This window comes from Trematomus bernacchii, unplaced genomic scaffold (genome assembly GCF_902827165.1).
Source record: "Trematomus bernacchii unplaced genomic scaffold, fTreBer1.1, whole genome shotgun sequence".
NCBI classification, from domain to species: Eukaryota; Metazoa; Chordata; class Actinopteri; order Perciformes; family Nototheniidae; genus Trematomus; species Trematomus bernacchii.
The window spans coordinates 17,303,689-17,330,961 of record NW_022987648.1 but is presented as its reverse complement, the minus strand read 5'-3'; the positions used below and the strand labels follow the sequence as shown (position 1 = coordinate 17,330,961).

The 27,273-nt window shown below is 40.1% G+C and overlaps 2 protein-coding genes and 1 long non-coding RNA gene across 3 annotated transcripts; 2 read left to right on the top strand and 1 right to left on the bottom strand.

Annotated features, from left to right (window-relative positions):
• Window positions 1-1,415: 1,415 nt before the first annotated feature.
• On the top strand, window positions 1,416-7,900 carry LOC117485920. The gene is made up of 3 exons (XR_004556250.1): window positions 1,416-1,551; window positions 1,763-1,885; window positions 7,813-7,900. It is a non-coding gene; the product is annotated as an uncharacterized LOC117485920 (long non-coding RNA).
• Window positions 7,901-8,427: 527 nt separating this feature from the next.
• Window positions 8,428-14,594, top strand: LOC117485628 (disco-interacting protein 2 homolog A-like). Its single transcript, XM_034134235.1, has 9 exons — window positions 8,428-8,432; window positions 9,062-9,137; window positions 9,354-9,383; window positions 10,591-10,652; window positions 10,884-10,941; window positions 11,121-11,195; window positions 11,654-11,828; window positions 12,343-12,466; window positions 12,655-14,594. The coding sequence occupies exons 1-9, from the start codon at window positions 8,428-8,430 to the stop codon at window positions 12,905-12,907; spliced, it is 858 nt and encodes a 285-aa protein (XP_033990126.1). The 3' UTR covers window positions 12,908-14,594.
• An 8,846-nt stretch (window positions 14,595-23,440) lies between these two features.
• LOC117485917 (sacsin-like) lies at window positions 23,441-27,273 on the bottom strand. The gene has a single exon (XM_034134623.1). The coding sequence runs from the start codon at window positions 27,185-27,187 to the stop codon at window positions 25,271-25,273; it is 1,917 nt and encodes a 638-aa protein (XP_033990514.1). The 5' UTR covers window positions 27,188-27,273; the 3' UTR covers window positions 23,441-25,270.

Sequence of the window (27,273 nt, the reverse complement as noted above, 5' to 3'; positions counted from 1 at the left end):
AGTATAAAATATATAGATAGTAATGTCATGATAAACATTGTGGAACAATGATGAAAAATATGAATGGAAGTGGCGACGTAAAACTGACACAAAACAACAAACTTTTGCCGAGCCAATGGAGAGTTTCATCACCAGCACGGGGTAAAAAACCACCAATGAGCGCTCTGCTCGAGATACCAGCGAGTCGTTTCCCATCAAGCATTTCGCATCCACAGCCCGTGGAGAGAAACTGCGCCGCCTCGCCGCGCCTCGCTCTCAAGTCTGCGGGCGTCTTTGTCCCGCGAGATTTCAACGTCTCATGTAGGCGAGCCTCCTGAGCAAGTCGGACAAAATGACTAACCATCATGCAACGCACTAGCAAGACGTTGATCGCAATTGCGCAGGTCTGCGCAGGTCTCGCTTGTCTCAAACAAGCCTATTGTCTCCATACCAGCTACACAAAGGCGTTCTTAGTTATTCCAGGCAGTGACTTGGTAGTTTTCATTTGCGTGTTTACATATAGTGGTACACCTTTAAGGTTAAATGCAGGCTGATAAGCTGATAACTCGGACCACCTTCTGATACATCAACATGAAAAACACACAAGCATCTGCATATGTGAGGATTGATACACATGTTATTAAAACTAATAAACAGCATTTTGGGAAAACCTAAAGGTATGGAAAAAAGGAAAGATAAACAGAAAGACAGTAAGAAGCACAATATGAATGAAAGTGCTTGTTAAGAGTGGCTCATGATTCACTAACAAACACAATGTGTACATACAGGACGTGCTGCAATGGAGAGCTCAGGCCACTCCAGACCATCCTCTGTTCCTTGTTCTCAATGCACTGCCCTTTTCATCATGTATATAAAACGTAGTTTTACCATCGCAATTGTATTGTTTTACTGTTCATTTCTTGTAAATACACTTAGAAACTGTTAATAGATAAAACATTAGAACGTATGTTTTGGCGGATTCAGTCTTTTTAATGACTGATGAATCATGGCACTTTATTGCAGTGATGTCATTTTCAAAAAATAATGATAATATTTATTAATAATAATAATAATAATAATAATACATGTGATTTGTATAGCGCTTTTCCTAATGCTCAAAGACGCTTTACATCGCCGGAGCTGTATTAGATTAACATTAACATGCTTATTGTAGTTGTAAGTGCACTGCCTTGCGGCCTGTAGCACCATCCTTGATGGAGCATATGTGGAAAGGAAAGGAAAGGAGTGAGCAGAGGGTTGAATTGTCGATTCTGGTTCTGTTTGCTGTGACTATCTTCCTCACCCTCTCAGACTTTCAGTTGCGTCTAAAGAGACGCGCTACCATGGAAACCAAACAATGGTGTAGCTGTATTAAAGTCCGAGTGGAAACAATCCTGAGTAAATCTGATTTAGTCAGAAATCGGGAGAAATATGACCCCGGGAGGAAACCGGGAGAGGGCAATGAAATCGGGAGTCTCCCGCGAAAATCGGCAGGGTTGGCAAGTATGGTGGCCACAGCGCTGATGGGACGCCTCAACACTGGAGATCATGTAGCACTCGTCTACCCCCCAGGTAAGAGCTGCTACTGCTACTATGCTGCTTTTCCTTTGAGTACTGTTCTTAAGCTGGGCCCTCTTTTCTTCACTGTTTGAGTCTGTCTATGAATCAAAACCACAACAGAAAAGACTCAATAAAGTTCTCAGTATAATTGTAACGCTTTGATCAACTACTAGGTATAACATTTGGAAATCCGTTTTAACAAAGTATTAACATTTTTGTGCAGGAATCAACCTGATTGCCACTTTCTACGGCTGCCTGTACGCCGGCTGTGTGCCAGTCACTGTCAGACCCCCCCCACCCCCAGAACCTCGCGACCACCCTGCCCACCGTCAAGATGATTGTTGAGGTAACAGAGAGTCGTTCGACCTGTATCAAAATGCTTACTCAATCCATTACAAGTCATTTTATCCAAAGCAACTTACATACACTTTGTTACCATGTTGCCATGCCTACAGGAGCAATTTGGGGTTAAGCATCAAGTAGAAACCTCTACTTGTTGACTGCAGGATCAAATACTGTACCTCTGTTACTTGTTGACTGCAGGATCAAATACTGTACCTCTGTTACTTGTTGACTGCAGGATCAAATACTGTACCTCTGCATAGTTATTACCAGGGGCGTCGCCTGGACCTGAAAACATTCGGGGCTTAGCCCACAGTGGCAGCGGCACTACAGTGGCATTTATTACTGCAACACTCCCCACACGCACACACACAGTACACCCGCGACTGTTACAATGAAGGCTCGATAATCAGCTCACGGCATATAGGCAGGGGTAAAGTGGTATTTTTTATGAGTGGGGGGCTCACCTCCTCTAGGGGGGTCCGGGGGGATGCTCCCCCGGGAAGATTTTTTTTTAAATATTGAAGTTAAATGCATCAATCTGGTGCACTTTGAGAGCAAAATGAAGAGATCTATGGATAACTCTCTCAACACCCATATGAAGCAGAACTGTAAACAGATGTACTTTTTCTTTATGGATATTTTACTAATCACTCCCTTTTTAAACTCTATTCTTGTTTTACTGCCATATAGTATTTCATAACTGTTTTTCCTTTATTCTCTTTTTTTTAATAACTATAATGATCATATGAAGGTGTGCCGCGGAAATAATCTTTTGAATAATTTGTGACCAAACCGTTTGAGACCCACTGAGATAACTAAACTAACTAAAGTTAACTATCTAAACACTCAGAGAGTCCTTTAGCTCACCTGAGTCTCTCAGTCTGAGAGGAGAGGACTCTCCTCCAGCTTGTTGTGGAACAAACAGCTCCTTATGTCCGTTAGTGCAGCTAGCTAACCAGATGCTAACAACACGGTCCATGCTGGCACCTCCCTCCCTCCCCCTCTTTCCCTCTCTCCCCCTCTCTCTCTCTCTATCACACTAAGGCCCAATCCCAAACCGCCCCCTACACCCTACCCCTACACACTACCCCTCCGTTTGCGCGTTCGCGCGGAGGGTCCGCCACATTAAGTGCTGTTCCAAACCAACGAGTGTGGAGCGGGGTGGAGGGGGAGTGGGCTATCAAGCCCTCAAACAGCGAGTCTGCATCGGTGCTGACTTGAGACTGGTCTCTACCTGACAGGTCTCAACGCTGTGTGTGTCCGTCAGGAAACACGCTGTTTACAAACAGTTCCATCAAACATCCCCTGATAAATTGCGATGTTAACAACCTCATGATAACCTCATATTTTTTTAACTTAGGATCATACCTGTGTTTAGTCTAGAAAAAGGTAAATGTGTGCATTTTATTATAAAGTTGTGTATATTTACAGACTGTTGCAAAAACTGAGAAGCTTATAAACATCAGGTTTAAAACTAAAAGAGCTTTACAAATAAGTAACACAATGAAAGATGTTTGGAGTTTTATTTGAGTTATTAATTTACATTTTTTTGTCTAAGAGATGCTGATTTGAAACCGTTGTTACATACAGTTACGGCATTTCCTGTTTCTGCCGGAGAGAGGGGAGTTTGTCCCAAAGCTTGCCGCTGTATTTACTCCCTCCATCTGACAGGAGGGAGCCTCGTTGAGCTGCGAGTGTGGCTACAGACGGAGTTCACTCCGCCACGGAGGGGTACGGTCGAGGGAGTGGTTTGGGATTGGGCCTGAATGGAGAAGGGTCTAGCAGCGGCCGCGGCCAGTACACGACACTACACGACACGCCCACTACACGACACGCCCACCTGACACGACACTACGGTGGCTGAGAGACATTACCATACATGGCAGATTAAAAGCGAATTGACGACACTGACGCTGATGCAAGGATATTTAAAGAGACATGAGGTTCAGAGAACAGACAAACAATATGGCGCACCGAGTACAGGTAATTAACGTATTGTGGTTTTAGATATAATTACATACTATTTAGGTTCTCGTTTGTTTGTCGATGTGGCTGTTTAGCGCAGTGTAATTGTGTTTATTTAGCTAATTTGTATTTTAAATATTAAATGTAAAGGAATGGAATACATATAAATATATATATATCTTAGCTCTTAGCTTGACATGCTCGACGTTCAGTTAGCATATATGCTAACTGAACATGCTCGTTCAGTTAGCATGTCAAGCTAAGAGCTAAGATATATGTATATATTTTAGCTTGACAGATGGAACAATGCATGTACTCGCATTTTTACAAGAATCTGATATTCATTGAAGGTGTCTTTCACATTTGAATGTTTTAAAAAAAAAACATGTATTAGCTGCTATACTGACATGCACATATGTATAATTATATTATTATTTTAAGTGTGGTTTAAAGTTAAATGATATATAGTTATTGGGTAGAGCCAAGTAACCCAGGTGGATGCAATCAGGCCTCTGTTTTTAGATGGGGTTTGTGGCCATGCTGTAGGCCTGACATTTAAACCATAGACCGTATATATAAAGATTTAAACTAGCTGAAGGTCTTTCTGTTCGAACCACAGTGACATCTAGAGGTTGTTTTGTGCATAACATGTCAACCAAAAAGGTAGAGCTGGCTGAATCAGATGGAGTTAAACTTTTTTTTTTTTCAACAAGATATCAAGACACAAAATGTGCTCTACCAAATGGTGGCGCTGGCAGTTAAAGGGTTACCTTCTGAAAGTGAGGAAGTATGACCAGCTTTGTCCCATAGGATTATACAGGCCAGTCCATTGCTGCTTGTTTAAGGAGTTAACTATTTCCAATATTAAAGTCACTGAAATTGTATTCTATTTTATTCACCTATAGACAAACAACACAACACTCCGTGATGGAGCACGCCCAGAGCTCAACAAATTGGACTCGGACACCTTCCAGTGTCCATTTTGTGAAAGGACCGGGTCATACCCTGGTCTGATGGCTCATTTGCAGAGCCACCAGAGGGCACTTGTGAAATATGGAGGTAAGTACATCTATAATTCTATATGATCATTGTATACTTCATCACATTACATTACATGTTACTTGTTAGATGTGTTTAATGCCTCACACATTATGGATACATGTGTTATTTCTGTGCCCCAGGACATCCTTGGTGTAAATTCATTTTGAATTATAAATTGAACATTAAAAATTAGATTTATATTCAGGTTATGAAGTGTTAATAATGCTGGAAAAATATCCTTATTTGGGGTAGGCACAATATGAGCATAATCACACATTCAATCTGCAAAAAATCAGTTTATAGGCAAAAATATTATTGTTGGTGACATGATTATTTATTGCTCTCGCACAAACACCTTGTTTCAAATTGCATATTTACAAGAAATTCATGTTGGTTTGTTTCTAGAATCCTCTAAACCACTTTCTGTCTCTTTTTTTTAGGTTATAATGTTTATAAATGCCATCTCAAATGTGTGGCCAGCAGCCATTATCACTGTGGCTTTTGCCCAAGAATCATTGGGAGAAAGGAGATGTTTATTAGTCACTTTAAAAACTGCTGCACTGAACATCCAACTACGTTGGCGGCGGCCCCAGCAACCACAACGACTCCTCCAGTGATGGCCCCGACGGCCGCTCCAGTGATGGCCCCGACGGCCGCTCCAGTGATGGCCCCGACGGCCGCTCCAGTGATGGCCCCGACGGCCGCTCCAGTGATGGCCCAGACGGCCGCTCCAGTGATGGCTCCGACGGCCGCTCCAGTGATGGCTCCGGCTGCTGCAGCAACATGGCACAATATTTCCACAGCCCCCAACATTTTGATGTCAAAGCGCAAAACCACAACATGTTGTTTTTGTAGCCTACAACTAAAAAGAAACATTTTTCACATGATGTTCTGTTCAATAAATGTTCATTGAGGAAAACGGTATCAGTGTCTTATTGTATATTCATCACAGTGAATGCAGTGCATGCTGAACTTGCCGGACCATATACTGTAGTTGAAAGTACACAATGAAACACTGGCTTGCTTGTATCAAATCAATACAATTCCCACATGCCCTACCCCGGAACCTGCGGTCTTCAGACTCTGGCCCCCCGCACCAACCTGCGATCCTTCGGGGACAGAGCCTTCAGTATGGCAGCCCCCACTCTCTGGAACGCTCTCCCTGCGGAGATCTGCAACATCCCCACGCTTGACGCCTTCAAAAGGGCCCTCAAGTCTGCCAAGGTCTTTGGCCCCAAATCTATTTGTGTTGTCTGTCTAACTGTTCGTCTAACTGCCTTTTGTTATGTTTGTTTCTACTCCTGTTCTTTTTAAAGCGACCTTGGGTCTCATGAAAGGCGCTATATAAATCCAAGTTATTATTAATACATCATTGGAACGGTAAGAATCTCAGCTACAACACTGACTAAAGCCTTCCCATCTCCAGTATGCCTACATGACAAGCATTTTTATAATATACAGTAAACATATCTTTGACTTATTAGAGAAGAGACAATCATCAAGCCAGATACCAAGGTATTTACAACAGGCAACCACTTCAATTACTTTTCCTTTATGTTATTGTTATTTGGTTTTTATTAGTGCTTTTGTCGTTTTGAAGGAAATTAAAATACTGTATTGAGTTGGTTTCTTCTGTTTTGGAAGCCTTGTATATCTTTTTGGTCTTGTTAGAAATACCCCATGGTAAAACAGTGTTCTAGCAGCAGTTAAAGAAGCTTAGTTTGCTGTCTTAGACTGCCAGTTGTATTAAGATGGTTTGTTCACAATTTACACATAAAACCTAAATGTTCATCTGTTTATTGTTCTTCTTCCTTTATATTCAAAGCATGTTGATTGTCTATTGGCTATATCTTGACATTATGTTAATTTGATCATACTTGCCATACATTTATTTTAATTTATGCGATTCCTTCAAAGGTTTTGTAATAGACCCCTAGTACTTTTAATTTATAAAGTAATAATAATACATGTGAATGATTGAGCTCATTAGTGGCCTGACTGGCCCTCCTAATTTGTTCCTTAATGACCCCATGATGTGATAATGTATATCTTAAAACCTTTAACAACTATATTTAGATGTTCACAAATATCTACATTTATGTATAAAATACATGTGTAGCAGTTAGACAAACATAATCAATAGATCATCTCATTAATACCTATTTTATATATTAAAAAAAAGTTGACTAAACCACCGTTTGTTGACAAAATGATTTGGGTTGAAAGTTATACTGTTGTGTCTCAAACGGATAGACTAGGTTATTAATTTATTTGCCTAATAGTTGCTTAAAATGCTACAATAACATTTGCAATTCGTTTTTAATCTGCCATGTACGATCTCAATAATAATAAGTGTCGTCAATTCGCTTTTAATCTGCCATGTACGGTAATGTCTCTCAGCCACCGTAGTGTCGTGTCAGGTGGGCGTGTCGTGTAGTGGGCGTGTCGTGTAGTGTCATGTACTGTCCGTGGCCGCAGCTAGACCATATTGCCTGAATGCGCTATTGCCACACACACACACAGAGCCGAGCTTGAATGACACAAGCACACGTTTTTTCCATGCAACTCTCTGATTGGTCTGGTGTCATGCCTCTGTTGCATTCACTGAACACGGGAAATTACAGTGATGCCGTCCTCTCTTGTGTCATGATGAGGTTCACGTAAAGCACGGTTAATGTATTATATTATTGAGGGAGAATTGTCCGGGGCTACAGAAAAAACATTCTGGGCTAAAGCCCCGGATGCCCAGGCCAGGCGACGCCACTGGTTATTACAATCATTAAACCTGTTGAATGTATGGCTATTGAAACATGAAATAAACTGAATTATATACAAAGTCAGCCCTGCTCCATTTTGGGGCTTAAATGATGTGAATAAGTTAATATATACAAGTAGTAATACTGTTGTATCTCTGTGTTAAAGGTCAGTAAGTCGGTGTGTATCCTAACCAGTCAAGCAATTATGAAGCTGCTGAAATCCAAAGAGGCTGCGGCTGCCGTGGACATCAAGAGCTGGCATGGTGTTGGACACAGGTGAATTATTAATACATACACAACACAATTTATCTGCTCATGTTGCGACCAGAGTGTAGATATTTTATATGAAAAAAATGGTCTGTAATTTCAGTATTCTCGTTTAAAAACATTTCACCTCTCCTTCTGTTCATCCTCCAGATGATCTGCCCAGGAAGAAGACTCCCCAGATGTACAAGCCCCCGACCCCAGAGATGTTGGCCTACCTGGACTTCAGTGTGTCAACAACAGGCATCTTAGCAGGGGTCAAAGTATGTTACATTTGGAAAGACTCGCTTGAGCAATCTGGATTTAGTTTTTAAATGGGTTTGTGTGAGAGACTTATCCAAAATGAGTGTTTTCACTGCAGTAGATGAAGGTCGGCACAACCCCACTTTAAAGTAACAGACTCAAGTACCAGCACTGCATATAAAATACACTGCAAAAACAGCCCTTCCAAAAACAAGCATTATAAATATTCTTGAATCAAGTCAGATGTTCCTGTATCAAGCAAACAAATCTGCCAATGGGGTGAGCCAAATTTGCTTGGCTAGAATTCTTAAAACTAGAATTAAAATCTAGCTACTGAAAGACCGTAATGGGCCTTGAAACTAGACAAAAATGAAAAATGTAAGCACATTTTGCTTATTACAAGCAATAATTCCTCCATTATTTAAAAAAGAATAACGTAAAATTAGTGTTTTAGTTGAGTTGACTAAGAATGTAAATCTTAAATTAAGTTTAAATAAGAGTTAAATTCTTAAATTGGCATAATATATAAGTGCATTTGTCTTAAATTGAGACAGCAGAAACATTCTTATTTTTGGTGTTTGTTGTGTATACCACACCACAGTTACATTACATGTTACTTGTTAGACGCTTTCATCCAAAGCGACTTACATACTCAATACGGTGGGAAATCCCCACAGGAGCAATTTGGGGTGAAGTGTCTTGCCCAGGGACACAACGACATGCTGACTGCAGTGGGGTTTGAACCTCTGCTCCCCTGATCCGAACACCAACGCACTAGTCCACTGCGCCACACACCTCCAGTTGTCTCAATGGCAATGTGAATAGTGAATAGACAGCTCTCGACAATGAATAAATATATATGAAATGTAAAATTGGTGTCATTAAAATTACAATTTAAATTTAATAAGAAAGGACTTGGGGCTCTCGCCACGCGCCGTCAGCACCACCTTCGGCTGCAGGGTGAACGTGGCCATCTGTCTGCAGGTAAGCAGGAGGATGATGATGATGAGGAGGAGGAAGAGAGAGGTCCAGAGTCTGTGGCAGTCAATGTTTGTTCATCGTTCTTTTCCTCCTGTAGCACTTTGATGTCCTTTTCTATTTGTTTCTCCCTATCCCTGTGATTTTGTTCATGTGTGTGTGCATGTGTATCCACTTATATAAGTACATATATAAATATCTGTATCTGTCCTGCCCTGTCAGTCCAACAGGTTAGGGAAACTGGCTGAGCAGGTAACCGGATGGATAAGAGTTGCTTTTTGCTCTTTGGTCTGTAGCTGTGTGTGCGTTTGTTTTTCTTGCATGGTTTTTAAAGATGCCTCCAAACATTTTCTCTTGGTTTTCTTTTTCCTGATGAGCTACGGTTGAACTTTACCGCTATTCATTTTGACCGAGTCTTACCAGCTGGCTCTGAACCAAACCATTGCTTTATGAGCAGGATATTTGTATTGTGCTTACATTATACCATGAGTACACAGCATGAACTCTGCCATGATAAAAGTCATTTACAAGTGCCATTCACACAGCATTACAAGAAGAAATGATGAATTATTTTTTTTAAATCCCCCTATTTTTGACAAACCCAATATTTCAACTTAGTTAGTTTAAGTAAAATACAATTTTTTTTTTTTTATATAATGAAGTATTGTTTTGGTGCCTTTTCTTTCACACAAGAAGATATTCAGTGAATGAAGTCACTTATTTGTTTTAATGAAAGAACACGCCTCATTAGTTTTATTGGAAGAGCTAACCTGTTGATCAGGTTCATAAAAAGAATGTCTGACAAGTTATGAACGCACTCTTAAGTGTTTTGGTTTCTCAGTCTGCTGGTTTGGGATTCATGGAAATCTCTGGATGAGTCTCATTGTCTCTGTGTCTGTCCTTGACCTCAGGGACAACTACACAATAGAGTGATGGAACCCATAATGCATTGTGACTCGTCCTACAGCAGCAATAATGAAACATTTTAAGCAGAAGGAATCAATATCTGACAACCACAATCAGTACTGAAAAATGAGGTGGATGGCAGATCTATAGACATTTAATCAAAACAAATGTTGCTCATTTAGAAATCTTCAGACATTGGAGTGCCTTTTTTGTTACAGCAGATAAACATTTGAAATAAATAAATTACCTACTTTTAGGCTTCTAATGTAGCACAGTAGATTCTCAAAAACATCTTACACTTGCAAAAAAACGTAGCTGACCGTGAGAAGATTAATCAGAATGTTCAAGTACTCACACTGTCTTTGTGAGTTTGACTTCCTCACTGTCGTAGCCTGGCTTGTCGGCTTCTGGCTGCAACCCCCCCACCCCCCCTGCTTTGTCAACAGTTGTGTCCTAAGCAGCCTCCACCTCCCCTCCACTCAGGCTACATACAGCAATAATGTCAGGCTTTTAAGAGTTACATTGATGTCTCACTCTGCTTGCTTTCCTCCAGGGCACAGCGGGACCTGACCCCACCACTGTTTACGTGGACATGAGAGCGCTACGTCACGACAGGTAGGGGGCGCCTCTGCAGCTTTAATAACAGGAGTTTTCTTTGAGATATAAACGTGGACATGTGTTAAGTCAGTCTAATATGTGGTGTTATTATAATTCTGGTACACATTTTTATTGCAAATGAATACATTATTCAATCTTTTGGCTGTTTTTCCTGCTTTTTTCACATTTGGGGAATAGAATAATAAAAAAGAGATATGAACTTGCTCATTTGGTATATTTATCCTTCAGGGTCCGCCTGGTAGAGAGAGGGTCTCCACACAGCCTGCCACTGATGGAGTCTGGGAAGGTACTTGATATACACATTTATATATTTCGAATATATCTTGTTGTATTCTATATGTATGCTCCTTGTCGATGCAGATTTCTACATACACCAGATTCTTGAAATGCACTAAAACACTACAGGTAACTGTGTGCTGCAACATGTTTTCTAAATCTTTGATATATCTCTGTCTGCTGTTCTAGATCCTTCCAGGAGTGAAGGTGATCATTGCCAACACAGAGACTAAAGGACCCTTGGGAGACTCCCACCTAGGAGAGGTAAGTCACAAAGTCACCTGAGTGTTTCACCCTCACCTGTTCCACATGCATTATAAGTTACAGTGCGCTTACTGCAGAGAACTGATCTCTTAAACGTCATATCAACGAAAACACATTTCTATAATAACGGTAAGAGATTATAACAACCTTGTTTTACAAGCTAGATTTCTCAAGGAGAGAGTTTTAGTGAATGAAGACAACTTTAGACAGGGTAACAAGATGATGGAACAGGTGCCATCCTTTTAAATAAATACATCTTCCTTTTTAAACAGCAGATTGAAGTTTAACTGGATCTTGCACAGAGTTGCATTGAGAGGTCTAAAGACAGTTTCCAACACAATAAAAGAACTAAGAAAAGCTGTGCTCTCACTTCAAAGCCTGTCCTTACACCAGACCTCCACAGCAGATGTATACAATCATGTGTGTAACCTCTCTTCATGTGTGTGTGTGTGTATCAGGTGTGGGTGAGCAGTCCTCACAATGCCACAGGATACTACACAGTTTACGGGGAGGAGGCGCTGCACGCCGACCACTTCAACACCAAGCTGAGCTTCGGAGACACCCAGACGGTGTGGGCGAGGACGGGCTACCTCGGCTTCCTGCGGCGCACCGAGCTGACGGACGCCAGTGGAGGTGAGGATAACAAACGCTCACTCCGTGTGACAAGTTACATTCATATACGTTTAGGTTAAATACATAAATGCAGTCTGTGTATTTGTTTTCAGTAAGTAATACGTGATTTTATTACGTTAATTAATTATTAATTATTTTTTAGAAGTCAGTTGAAGATAATTTGATGAAATTGGGGTAATATAAGCATGATATTAAAACAAAAAATACAACACTTGTGTATAAACTTTTAATGTCACTTTAAGAGAAAAAGGGCTCTTGTTTTTAATTAAATAAATAAAAATGCCTTTCAGTAGAACAGTTTGCTGATTAGAGCAGCTTAACTTTGAATACTTTTCTATGAAAATACAAAAAAACTGTAAAACAAAATACTTTGTTTTATTATTTGTACATCGGAGTTATAAAATGAATGCAGACGTTGAGCTTTAACACATTCTAACTTGGTACATTGTGTGTGTGTGTGTGTGTGTGTGTGCGTGTGCGTGTGCGTGTGCGTGTGCGTGTGCGTGTGTCTCAGAGCGCCACGACGCCCTCTATGTGGTGGGCTCTCTGGATGAGACCCTGGAGCTGAGGGGAATGAGGTATCACCCAATCGACATCGAGACCTCCGTTATCCGTTCTCACAAGAGCATAGCTGAGTGGTGAGACATTTTCATCACTACTTCATCACTAATCATATCAAATTATGCATTATGTAGTAAGACATTTATCCAGTTTATACTCAGAAATATAACTGAGCAACATAAATTCTGACTTATCTGCCTCTATCCTGTTCTTTCTTTCCCTTTTGCTCTCCTTCCATTTTTCTTTTTGTCTCGCTTTCTCCCAGTGCGGTGTTCACTTGGACCAACCTCCTGGTGGTGGTCGTGGAGCTGGAGGGGTCCGAGCAGGAGGCCCTGGACCTGGTTGCCCTGGTCACCAACGTAGTCCTGGAGGAGCACTACCTCATCGTGGGAGTGGTGGTGGTGGTCGACCCCGGCGTCATCCCCATCAACTCCAGAGGGGAGAAGCAGCGCATGCACCTCAGAGACGGGTTCCTGGCCGACCAGCTGGACCCCATATATGTGGCTTACAACATGTGAGGGTCCCCTCCTCCTCCACGTGGCTCATCACACAACGGGAGTCGGTGTGGCTTCTGTTGAAAGAAAGCGTGCTCCTCTTTCAGCTCGCAGACAGGGAAACATGAAAGAAAACGTGGATGCAAAATGGAGAGAAATCCCAAGAGAAATTAGATCAACACAAACCTCATGTCAGTTTCTCCCTGCGATTTCTCGCCTCAACAAATAATGTTTTAAAGAGGTTTTGTTGAAAAGAGTTTTGAGTATGACAGAGTGTCCGTGTCCTTAAACCCAGGACACATGATAGCAGTAAGGTATAACACTACACAGTTCCATTAACTTCATCTACTGTCCGTTTCTATATTTTCATTATTTGTTGTGTTTGCCACACACTAGTGCCATAGACTGACACCATGTTAAGTGTTCGCAGAGCCATTGCCGGTCATATATGATTTTTATAGAAGAAAATCCATCTTACGTACATTGTCGTCTGCCTGAAGTCAACCCGGATTTTAGTGTTCCTGCTCATTTCACATCATGTTGTTAGTATTGCAGAGACGCACACAGCAGTTATTTCTTCCATCATTTCAGCATCAGTCCTTTTAATTTGTGGTGTCAGTAACAGGATGTTTAGAAATACTATGTGGTTGACGCAATGTTGTCCTTTTCTAAATCAAAAAAGTGTAATATAGTTATTGTTTTATCTAAACAAAATGCAATATGAGTGACGTGAAATACTTTGAATGACTGCAGACAGTAAGTGCCCAGCCTTCGGAGTCGTGAGATGGCGAGGAATATAATCGTTGCTTTCCATTAGCAACCTGCCAAATAATATGAATGAAGCCTTAAGTGAATTTTCTGACTCTTTCCTATCCCAGCTTAACTTAATTTTGTGAAGTTTATCAGCTGTATGATAGGGAGGGGGATATGCAGAGGGAGGTAAGGTATGGTAAATCCTATTGCACCCAAAGTCTTTCATCTTTCTGGTTAATATGAATATACTTTATCGTAGCATCAGCCATAACAAACACACACTCCATAAATATGTTTAAAGTGTCTGTCCCTATTGTCAGTTGTGTTGAATGTGTGTTTTAAAGCAAAGGACTGGAAGACATTGGAGCCGGTATTGGTTTCATGCAGAATGTCAAAGCCACATTTCGAGTGCCATAGTGAATGAGAGTTACAAAAGTATTTGTATTGCATGTCTTGATGAAGGCAAGTGTCTAATATGCTCATAACATCTTGACCTCCCACATTATCACATTGACTTTGTAAAGATTCACTTCACTGTGTGTTGCTTCTTTTCTCTGTGTGATCATCCCCTCAGAAACAGGCTCCTGCCTGCTGTAAGTATGTACAGGTTTTGTGTAAATTATTAATAGATGGAGAAGATGACCACATAACACAAAGACTGAATCTGGTATATGTGAATTTCTCACTCACAAACAAAAATTATTTGAAACGTGTTCTCATGTGTGGACACTGAGAAGAGACGTGAAAAGCCTTGTAAACATTTTTATAGTATGGAAGTGGGAGACCAAGCACACTCCTCGCACAAGGAGAAGACAGCGACACTCTGGGGACCGCTGAGACGTCACGTCCTCCAGAGCAAACCTTTGTTGTTAACATGGAAAGATACATTTGTCTGATATATGGTTAGTTGTCATTATTTTCATAACATGATTTCTTAATGAATAAAAAAAAAAGTGCTTTTAACTTCGAACGCTTGTTTTTACTAGCAACTGATCCTGCAGATGTCCTATCCAATAAAGAATATTCCAAATGTTCTAAAAGGCTACTATGGGAGGTGGCAGTGAACACTTTTAAGCTCATTGTCAGCCTCTTGAGAAAACAACGCCTACACAGGTGTGTTCAATATCCCACGTGATTAGCCCCGTTGCCCAGGGTGACGTGGGCAGAGCTAAGAATTTCATGACATCAATTCAATGTACTAATCCTGAGCCAACATGTGACCTGTCTTTTAGTCTGTTTGAAAAATAAAGATGTTTCGCTATGGAAAACCAAATAATAATAATAATGGAATCCTTTACCAGAACATTTCCAATAACAGAATCATCAAAATCATTAAGAGGCGATCCAAAATAAAAACACACAATGTAGTCTTGTCTTTAAAGAAAGTATCATAAGTATCATCTTCCAGTTGTAATAGTCTCTGTACTAAAAATGTGAAAATAAAGCATATGCAGTACAATAATGAACGTACAAGGGTCAGATGAAATTGCTTGCAGGGTGCAATGCTATTGACTTTAGTTGAAGGAAGAGTTTATTTAAGAGCAAACTTTGTCACTCCAGGGTCCTTCGATCTTGCCAAACAATGTAAGCTGCAGGGCTTAGGAGATAAGGAAAATGTATTAATGATATTTAAAACCTAAAAGCTATATCAAACAATAAGCTCTTAAAGTAAATGCATTTTCAATATATTTTAATATGATCATGTCGTTGTGTTGGCAATAAGCTATAGTAGCAAGAATATAACCTCCATGTTGTGGGATACATAATAAACTAGAGAATGCAATTCCTGAAGAAATTGCTAGTGGGAATGCTTTATGCTGAAAAGCTGACGCTAAACTGCTATGCTGAAATGTAATGTGTAAGAAGAAAGTGAAGAATATAGATTGAAATTATACATGAACACTGGGGGCTTGAATGTGTGATGAGAGAAGTAAAGAAAGTAAAAAGGCTTGGAAAAGCAGCAGAATATTTGAAATGCAAACTTTTGAACTAACTTGATGGCGAATGATCTGTTGCCATGCCAACGGCATTTGATGACATCCCATTATACGCTTAGATGCGTTGATTGCTGCATCATTACCAAACCTGTGAAGTTTTGGGCCATTTGGAGCATTTTCACTGAAGTTATGAGAAAACCGTGTTTCATGGCGGGCATTGTGTTGCCATGGCAACGGCATGTCCCGTAGATGTCTTCACTGCTGGATTGTTAGCACACATGTGAAGTTTGAGCACTTTTTGAACATTTTCATAGGAGTTATAGCGACATCATGTTTTATGGCGAGGGATGGAAACGGCATATGGTGAGATCTCAGATTTGGCGTAGAGCTGTTGAGGCATGGACCGGTGATATACAAGTGAAGATTGGGGGACGATTGGACCGTGTCGATTGGACTTACAGCGACATCGTGTTTCATGGCGAGTGGTCTGTCGCCATGGCAATGGCATTTGAAGAAATCTCAAAACTGTCCCGTAGATGTCTTCACGGCTGGACTGTTAGCACACATGTGAAGTTTTAGCACTTTTTGACAATTTTCATAGGAGTTATAGCCATATCGTGTTTTATTGCAAGGGATGCGTTGCCATGGCAACAGCTTTTGAGGAAAACTCACTAATGGTATATAGACATGTTGAGGGCTGGACCATTAACTGTCATCTGAAGTCTGGTGGTGTTTGGACCATTTGCATAGGTATCACGACAACATCGTGTTTTATGGCGAGGGATGCGTTTCCATGGAAACAGCCAATGGTGAGATCTCAGATTTGGCGTAGAGCTGTTGAGGCATGGACCGGTGATATACAAGCGAAGTTTGGGGACGATCGGACCGTGTCCATTGGAGTTACAGCGACATCGTGTTTCATAGCGAGCATTGTGTTGCCATGCCAACGGCATTTGAAGAAATCTCAAAACTGTCTCGTAGATGTCTTCACGGCTGGACTGTTAGCACACATGTGAATTTTGAGCACTTTTTGAACATTTTCATAGGAGTTAAAGGGACATCGTGTTTTATGGCGAGGGATGCGTTTCCATGGAAACGGCATATGGTGAGATTTCAGATTTGGCATAGAGCTGTTGAGGCATGGACCCGGTGTGGCAGAGAGAGAGAGAGAGAGAGAGAGAGAGGAGAGAAGAGAGAGAGAGGAGAGAGAGTAGAGCAGAGAGAGGAGAGAGAGAGAGAGAGAGAGAGAGAGAGAGAGAGAGAGAGAGAGCAGAACCCAGTAACTGAACTATACAAACAAACAACCTTATAAGATGGACAAACATAGCAAGGACGACTACCAGAAAGCATCTGACATCAAAACAATTCAAATCCAAATTAGACCATTTTCTATCCACCCCATATCCCACAGTAATGATGGCCTGAATCAGGCTGTATGGACATTAACAGCATCTTTGACAATGTTGCAGATGTATCCAATACTGAAAAAACCACAATACATAATCAAAAAAGTTCAGCCAATGAAAGTGGTTTGACTGCAGGCATCTGAAAAAACCCTCAGAAGTGTTATCAAATCAAAAACACAGACAACCTGACAATCCTGAGCCTTCGCCTCCAATATTGGGAAACCTGAAACTATACAGAAGAACACTCAGAACTAAAAGGGAGCAACATGCGCAGCACCAACTTGATATCATTGAAGAGTCCATTGACTCAAATCATTTCTGGAAGAAATGGCACTCTTTCAGCAAACCACACAAGGAAGAACTGGCTATTCAAAATGGGGACATTTGGAAAACACACTTTGAAAACCTGTATAGTAGCGTTACACTGAATTCGGCCCAAAATGATCTCCTCAACAAACTACACATTCTAGAATCAGTCGTTAACGACAACCAGAACCCTTTAGACTATACAGTAACATTACTGAGGAAGAGCTCCTGGCTAAAACCCAGGCCCTACAACCAAGGAAGGCCAGCGGTCCTGATGGTATTTTAAATGAAATGCTGAAATTTAGCAGCCATATAAGTTCAACACTGCCATGTTGAAACTATTCAACCTGGTTCTGAGCATTGGACATTTCCCTGACATCTGGAGCAAAGGAATCATCACACCAATATTTAAAAATGGAAATAAATTTGACCCAAACAATTACCGAGGCATATGTGTCAGCAAGCAACCTGGGGAAGTTATTCTGCAGCATCCTAAACAGCCGACTGCAAAGACTTCCTCAGTGAACATAATGTCCTGAGCAAGAGTCAGATTGGATTTACACCACAACATCGGACTACAGACCATATATATACCCTCCACAACCCTCATTCATAAACATGTCCACCAAAATAAGGAAGATTTTCTCTTGTTTTGTAGATTTCGAAAAAGCATTCGACTCAATTTGGCATAGACGGTCTGTTCCTGAAGTTGATTGAAAACGGTGTAGGGGGGAAAACATATGATATCATTAAAACAATGTATACAAATAATAAATGTGCTGTGAAAATTGGCAATGTGGAAACAGATTTCTTCCCCCAAAGTAGAGGGGTGAAACAGGGCTGCAGTCTCAGCCCCACCCTATTTAACATTTATATTGATCAATTGGCTAAATCATTAGAACAATCCGATATCCCTGGGACTCACCCTCTCTGACACACAAAATTAAATGCCTCCTGTTGCAGATGATCTAATATTGCTAGCTCCATCTAAGGAGGCATTACAACAGCAAATGGATCATCTGCAAAGCTTCTGTCAGATCTGGGCCCTGACAGTTAATCTGGAAAAGACCAGGATTATGGTCTTCCAGAAAAGACCCAGGGGTCAGGGAAACCCACACCGCTTCTTACTGGGCTCCACTGACATAGAACACACAACACAGCTACACATATTTGGGACTCAAAATTACTTCAACAGGAAATTTCAATCTGGCCATTAATGATCTCAGAGACAAAGGAAGAAAGGGCTTTCTATGCTATCAAAAAGTCTTCAAATATACCTGTTAGAATCTGGCTCAAAATATTCAATTCAATAATAGAACCAATCATACTGTATGGTAGCGAAGTGTGGGGTCCTCTTGGAAATCAAGACTTTGATAAATGGGACAAACACCCAATAGAAACCCTACATGCGGAGATATGCAAGAGCATCCTGAGAGTCCACAGGAACACCCCCAACAATGGATGCCGAGCTGAGCTAGGCCAATTCCCCCTTTTAATTAGGATACAAAAAAGAGCAGTCAAATTCTACAACCACCTAAAAAACCAGTGATCCCAACTCCTACCATTACAAAGCCCTCCATTGCCAAGAGGAGAACATAGAGAGGAGTCCCCTCAACCAGCTGGTGCTGAGGCTCACCTCCTCTAACAGGACAAGGCCTCAGGATAGCCCTCACACAATCTGGCCCAACAAATCATAGCTAAAGCAAAAGAAAATTACATCAACTATTGGACATGTACCACGCAAACCCAAAACAAACTTCAATGCTATTTGGCTCTAAACAGACAGTACACGGTGGCAAACTATCTGACCGCCGTGACTGATCCCAAACTGAGGAAGACTTAACAATGTACAGACTCAGTGACCACAGCCTGGCCGTAGAGACTGGCCGACACAGGCAGACCTGGCTGCCTAGAGAAGAGAGGCTGTGTCAGCTCTGTCCACAGAGACAGGTGGAGACAGAGCAACACTTCCTGCTGCACTGTCAAACATACGAAGACATTAGAACAAAGTTCTTTACAAAGATAACATGTAAACTCCAAGATTTTGAATCACTGTCTGACCAGAATAAAATGCAACATGTACTTGGAGAAAATAGTGCCAGCAGCATAGAAGCAGCGAAATATGTGAGCGCATGTCACAGCCTAAGAGACAGCAACAACACATAACAGCTGTTCCTCACAGCTCACTCTGATTACTCCTCTACTTCATGGGTCTCTTTTCTTTCTTTTTACATTTGATACTTGAGGTTTTGTAATAATATATTGTTGTAAATTGTTTAATGAATGAATTGTATTTGTATTTTTATCAATTTTATTGAATTGTATTATCCTTGACGCTTTGGCAATATTGTTCACCTGACATTCATGCCAATAAAGCTTATTGAATTTAATTGAATTGAATTGAGAGAGAGTGTGTGTGTGTGAGTATGAAATGAACAGTTAGAACTGACTGCTGTCAGTTGGAGTGATGACATCATCGTGTTCCATTGCACAGGTGTTTATAGTTGAGCTAACGAGGTGCCTAGACTTCAAAGTTTCATTGTTCTGAATGAGAGATGAACCTCTTACATGTGAACGTTTTGTGGAAGAACGATAACAGATATCTGTGAAATTTCAAAACGTGAAGCATGTCAAGGAAGTTGAGTATCTGAAGTGTAATCTTTGTGTACCTTCGGGTTAATAATGTGGCCTTTTTGGCAGTTTAACTAAAGGTGTGCGGCTGCTGCTGTGAGGAAATATCAGCCTGAAATTACAATGGGTGTTAATGGAGACATGTTGAAAGTTGTTGTCACTTCATGCCCTCAAGAGGCATTTTGTTTAATTATTTTTGCCTAATTATTGTCCTTTTTCAAGCTACGAGATGTTTTCCTATGTTTGTCATGAAAAATTATGTCTCAGGAATATAAGGTTTGGAAATTATGGCAGTTTTAAAAAGAAAAATTAAGGCACATTTCAAGATTTCCTACCCTCTAGCTGTGACATCACGCACTCTAGTTAATGTTAAAATCTGAAGAAAACATCTTTAACAAGGTCTGAACAATGTTTAATATCTCTAAAAGTAAGAATCAGATTTAAAAGTTGTGTTACACGAATAATGTCAGAAAGATGTGTAAGATTTTAAAATTGGAATGAGGTTTCTGAGTGAAAGTATGAATGAAAAGTTAGCCTCTTAAAGTGGACCTATCATGCTATATTTGAATAATATAGTGTAGCACCATACCTATATAAGGCATATTTATACTTCTTTTTTTTCAAAAATACCAAACAGATCATGCATTTTAGCCATGCCTCATTTTGCTCAATTTGACAATTTCTCGCTCTGTTTTTGCAAGGGCTGATGCTGTGAGAACAGCACCATCTACTGGCCTGGCATATGTACTACAACGTCTCCAGCGCTTTCGAACGGCAATGGCCGTGGCTGTCTCCTCCTGATTGCTGGAGTTGGCCCAATAGCCGTAGCGCCACTGTCCTGACGTCAGGACAGTGTTCAAATCTGGATCAGTTTTGTATCAGATCCGTTTGCAGCCCCTTTTTTAGAAATTTGGGTATGGAGGAAAATAGAGAGGGTTGTGTTTTCTGACACTTGGTGAGTTCCCTGGAACACCGGGGACACATATTCATGTATAAAAAGACGTACAAAAGTGCATTTTGCATGATAGGTCCCCTTAAGCCCTGAGCCTGTTTTTCAGGTCTCAGGCTCGAAAATGACATTCCCAGAACAAATGACCATATCTTCCCTTCTAAAAGAGTTAAATTAATAATCTTTATTCTCAAAGTAATGATAAACCTGTGAGTTGGATGTAGAAAAGTCAGAATCAATATAGATGTTTTTTATTTTAAAGAAAATTCAGATTTTACATAGTAAAAAACTATAAATTATAGTGTCTGTCCAAAAATTATTTTTACTTATAGTGAAAAACTACCCTTGGATGATGGGTTAGTAGACTAAAAGCTTTAGGAATCCAAAGTACAACATATAAGTACCCTGTACCAAGATTGATGCAAAACAAGTGAAATTTGACCTTTTTTAAAGAGATTTAGCCAAAAAAAAACACTTCTGGGGTCATTTGGGTGGATTTGACCTATATCTCTGGCCCCCCTTGGTCGATTTTGATGAATGAAATCTCTTTATAACCGCTAGAGCCAATAGGCGCGTTCACACCAAGTACTTTGCCGTATTTAGTGCCGGCACTCAGTGCGCCAGCACTTATTACCCCAGGGCATTTAGTACAGATCGCGTTCACACCGGAGTACTTTTCCCTGAGGGAAGATTACGCAAATGAGCCGCTGACGTCACTTCGTCTTCTTCTGCTTTGGGTTTACTGGCAGGCCGCAAACAACTTCACGGCGTATACTGCCACCCGGAGGTCCCCGGCCAGAAGTCCCCGGAGTTGGGGACTGGCTTCAGTAGAAGCTGCTGGGACTCCAGCAGCTTCTACTGAAGCCTTCCGAGTAAATCGCCAGAACGCCAACACCTCCCTCATCTCCACCGCTCCCATGTTTTATTTTGTGTTGCCATAAGTTAGTCTCTCTGCGTTTGTGCACTGGGCGAATGCTAATGCTAATAATGCTAATGCCAGGATAATAAAATGGCGGCTCTACAAAACATTTCAGAGTTGTACGGGGCGTGGTTTGCAATTCGCCCAGCCAATCAGAACTGGGGCACTTTTTTCCCCCAGGAAAGTACCATCTCTCAGCAGGCACTAAAAATGGGGGGGTAAAAGTTCCCGAGATGAAGTGCTCTTTTTGGTGTGAACGCGACATAAGGGGTACTAACGGAACTAAACGCGAAAAGTACGGTGAAAAGTACTCTGGTGTGAACGCGGCTAATGGAATCGAGGGAAAGTTCTATACACACCAAAACGTTAACAATAAGGAGTGAGAGTGACGCGTGACCAAAACCGGAGGCTGCATACACTCTGGTGGCTACCATTAGCAGCTAACTTTTCCGCTCCGATTTTTACATAAAAATGGAATTATGGATTATAAATAATTTTTTCAAAGGCACAGGTACATTATTAACCTAAGGATCAACAGTTGTAGCATTTTTGTTTTTTGTTTTAATGCCCTTGAACACGTCTTTTGATCTAATTGACAGCTACGGTGAGACGATCTGCCGTAAATGCTCCGTAAAGGTACGTGTTGTGATGTCTGTGTTTGCTTCCCCTGTTGCAAGTTCGGATCGCTCAGTGATGATACTATACCTAAATAATCTGTGGAGTCTCAGCTTTAATCGGATATATTGTATGTGCAGCTACGATAAGTAATAAGGGTATCTTATCCTTGAATTGTGTGCCAAGTCAGTTTGCATTTTTTCGCTCAGGGGTCATTTAGACGCTTCTTTTGAGACTTGTGTTTTGTTTTGGTAAAAATGGTTCATATCTTCAGTTAGCTGAGATTCTTCCCGTTAATCTAGTGCTACACATTAATAGTTTCATAAATGTTAAGAAGCCCTGAGACATTGTCTAAAAAAAAAACGGTGGGAGGAGTCCAATGGGGGGACCGTCGTCCTTAAGAGGTTAGCAGTTGAAGTCGCATGAAGATTTGTTGAAGTCTGAAGAATTTCTCCATTGACTTCCATGTTAAAAATGTGATGTATTATGGGATGTATCTCTGGAATTATGAAAGTTATGAATGAGAAAAGTAATAGCCATCGATTCCCGACCGAGCTGAACATTTTGATTGGGTATTATCAGTTTACCCTACAAGGTACAACAAAGCTAACAATTTAATCAAAAACATTCTGTTAAAACCCTTGCAGATCTTGGAAGAGATCTAATCAGACAAGAACACATTTATATCATCAGCATAGGTTTACCAAGTGTGCTTTTGAACACTTTGTACCCCCTTTTTAATGACTAGTGTTGCAACAGTAAAGCAACTTTTAAAGGTGCCATATGACTGAACATTTCTGAACCTCTAGCCTACATATTTAATCTTATCTTTATTATTGACAGTATTGCATAAATCTCCCTCAAGCAACAGGTGTGGCAACCCAATAAAAGAGAACTAACTGATTATCCTTTTCCAGGGAGTGCTAATATAGATAATAGAAAAGGACAGAGGTAGAACAACTCACAGGTTTGAGTGATAGTGTCTAGCCCTGGACACATTTACTATGGTATTTTAAACAAAAATCACAAAAGACATGCCTGTTTAATCCTTGATTGAATTGCTTTATTTTCATTTTTTAATCGATGTAAAAAGTTCAGACAAAGTGTAATAGTGAAGAAACTCAATGTGGCATTTGTACTTTCCAAAAAAAGTGGAACAGGGATTATATTGATCCTGAGTAAGTAGTAATAAATGATAACAGAACATCACATTCAATAATTAATATATTTCTGGTTATGCCATTGTTTCTTTGACTTATTGATAACTCAATGAAACTCAGTGTCTAGAAAACTGAGGAACAAGTCATACAACGATCATTTTGGTCCGCAGTGTAAAGGTTAACAAGATGCAAAAAAATATCTTGATATTTTTACAACAGTCATACATGTATTATATTGGTCGTCACAGTTCGAAATTGTAAATGTTTATAACAATACTGAACCAAAAAAAGTATTTAAAATAAAGTAATAATATATAAGTAAAACAGAGATTATATTGGACCTAATGCATATGTATAAATGATAATATAGTAAAAAGAAAAGTCATACAGATATTATATTGGACCTCAGACAGTTTGAACCATTTACAACATTTCAAAATAAATCTTGATATTTTCATAAAAAGTCATACAGACAATAAATTGGTCCTCACTTTGAGTAGTTGTACATTTGTAGAACAATAATAAAAAAATAAAATAAAGTAATACAGAGTTTAAAGTGATCCCAAGTGAGTGGTCATAAACGATAACTTTGCATAAATATAACTTCCTTTGTTTTATTTCCATAACAAAATCATAGAGGGCCTATGGGTCCTGAGTGAGTAGTCAAAACTCTTCAACAATACTCAAAATATCATATTTACATTCCCATTACAATGGCCTTTCATTGGCTTCAAAAACTCAATGTGGCATTTGTACTTTCCAAAAAAAGTGGTACAGGGATTATATTGATTATGAGTAAGTAGTAATAAATGATAACAGAACATAACATCACATTCAATAATTAATATATTTCTGGTTATGCCATTGTTTCTTTGACTTATTGATAACTCAGTGTTTAGAAAACTGTGAGGAACAAGTCATACAGAGATCATTTTGGTCCGCAGTGTAAAGGTTAACAACATGCAAACAAATATATTGATATTTTTATAACAGTCATACATATATTATATTGGTCGTCACAGTTAGAAATTGTAAATGTTTATAACAATGATGAACAAAAAATAATTATAATTGCATTTTTAGAAAGTATTTAAAATAAAGTAATAATATAAAGTAAAACAGAGATTATATTGGGCCTAATGGATAGGTATAAATGATAATATAGTAAAAAGAAAAGTCATACAGATATTATATTGGACCTCAGTGAGTTTTAACCGTTTACAACATTTCAAAGAACATCTTGATATTTTCATAAAAAGTCATACAGACAATAAATTGGTCCTCACTTTGAGTAGTTGTACATTTGTAGAACAATAATAAAAAATAAAAATAAAGTAATACAGAGTTTAAAGTGATCCCAAGTGAGTGGTCATAAACGATAACTTTGCATAAATATAACTTCTTTTGTTTCATTTCCATAACAAAATAATAGAGGGCCTATGGGTCCTGAGTGAGTAGTCAAAACTCTTCAACAATACTCAAAATATCATATTTACATTCCCATTACAATGGCCTTTCATTGGCGTCAGTAAGTCCCGACATTACACACACATTTTATGTCAGCATGTCTGATATGTTTTTTTTTAACAAATGGAACTATTATTTTCTTCAGAGTAATGTTTTAATATAAGAATATGGCTAATGCCCTTTTACATGTCGAACAAACCTAAATTGACTCTACCAACATGACGTGTCAGTTTGTCTTGAATCCCTAATTTACATATTCCTCGACTAAACTCAGAAGCTCAGATGCGCTCTCCAGTGCCAACAACTCATTCTCTGGTTTGAACTGCTCATTTGGAATATGGGGAAATGGATGGCAGTTTGGATACTGAGTCTTTTTGTCGTCCACTCCCAACGCCTTCAGATTCCTCACTATTTGAGGAAGAACTCTCAGTTTGAGGTTGTAGAGGGAAACTTGTGCTGCAAGGGATACAATGGAGCTGCTGGTGGGATGCTGACCATCTCTCTTATACTTTGCAGCTGTGAGAGACTTTTCCACTGCTTGATGGACTTTGAACAGACACCACTCTGTGCTCGCCCCACTAACGTCTTTGTAGGCTGCGTCGAGATCACAGCGAGCTTGTCTTCTCCAGCGTTGGGCCTCTTCTTTGTTTGGCCTTGGGACATTTTTATTATGTGTCCAAAAATTGTAGGAACGGTTGCTTCTGGAGAATCCGTCCCTAGCATTTCTGTGATGCCTGGCCTCCTGATTCCATTCATCATAGAAGTTCCTGAAGTCTGATCTTCCGCTTGAATAAGATGAGCCTGTATTTTGGCCTTTGCCCTTCCCTTTGCTGAGCTCAGCAATTTGATTCTGCAGGTATTTGAATGCCTCAGTGGCAAGAGGTATGCAGTCAAGGTTTTTGTCAGGATGCCATCTAAGGTAAAGTCGTTTGATGGCTTTATGCTTTTCCTCCTCAGGAAGAGTCCAAATCTCTTTTAAACATTTGTCAATTTCCATTTTAGCTTCTTCAAGAGAGGCTGGTGAGGATCTCGTAGAAGAGGAACTTGTAGTTGATGGTTTGGAAGAATGTGGCACAGCTCCTTCTAGTGGCACCATGTCCATGCAAGAAGTATCAGCAGATGTAGAAGCAGCAGAACTTCCTTTAGGTTCTGGTTTCTTTTGTCGTTTAAACTGATACAGGTCCAGACAACTGACTTCAATGGGCTCATCTTCTCCAATTTCTATTTTGTATCTGTGTGAATATGGTCCCGACTGCCCAGGCAGTTCTTCAACAATAACTGCATAGATATACTTGTTGTTGGTGCTGTAGCCAACATATTCGCCCTCTTCAAAGTTATTGAGGATGTTCATGTCTAAGGAATCATGCCATTCCACTGGGATTTCTGTTCCAGGGGCTGGTGGATTGCGGAAAATGCTTTGAGTTTCAGCACTGTCATGGATCCCATTCTTAGCAAGAGTTTCCAGAACATCTTGCATATTGTCACACGTGAGAAGGTGTGCGAGGACCAGAAGGTGTTTCGATTCCAATATGTTACCTAAAAGAGCATTAATCTCCTTTGTCAATGTCATATTGATGTCACTTATCACCTTGTGAATCATGTTGTTGTTGTGTTTCAAGTAAAATATGCAACCTTGTTGCTCTTGTTTGACAAAAACATCGGTTTGAGAGGCAGTCTGGTGTAGTGGCTGTTGATTCACCCAAAGCTCAGTTTTTAGACTATTGCAGCAGACAATCTGAATGCTGCCAAAAGTCTTCTTGCACATCTCAGTAGCATCTTCTTGTGTTATTTCCCCCTGGGACTGGTCTCTGATAAGACAAATGAGTCCATGTATAAATGCATCTGAGGACAAATGACTTTCAAACCATCCACTAAATTCACAGTCAGCACCAAGCTCACAAAGCTGCATGTGAGATTCCACTACTTTCTCCTCAGTGAATTGAGACAGCATATTAGGCTTAAAGGTCGGAGGCAGCAATTGCAGCAATCGGTGATGCTCATACATGTCATCGCCTAAGTGACACTCACTTAGTTTCTCAAGCAAAAGAAACTTATTCTCAAGCGCTTTTTCCAACCTTTTGCTCTCAAACACTGTATCATTGTAGTAGAGTTTGCAGGATGGGTATACTTTACCATCTACTGCAGGAAGATACAAAGTCATTGAATTATCAACAAGGGACTGGTTTTCTTTAGTTTTGATTAACAGGAAAAACTGCTCAACAGCACGTTTCACAGTTTCTGTTGGTT

Excerpts from the sequence above, each read along its gene's own strand:
- LOC117485628 (XM_034134235.1), top strand. Across the intron at positions 10,653-10,883 it reads AGAGCGCTACGTCACGACAG|GGTCCGCCTGGTAGAGAGAG; the intron begins GTAGGGGGCGCC and ends TTTATCCTTCAG. Across the intron at positions 11,196-11,653 it reads GAGACTCCCACCTAGGAGAG|GTGTGGGTGAGCAGTCCTCA; the intron begins GTAAGTCACAAA and ends TGTGTGTATCAG.
- LOC117485917 (XM_034134623.1), bottom strand. The coding sequence starts at position 27,187 with ATGACTTTGTATCTTCCTGCAGTAGATGGTAAAGTATACCCATCCTGC.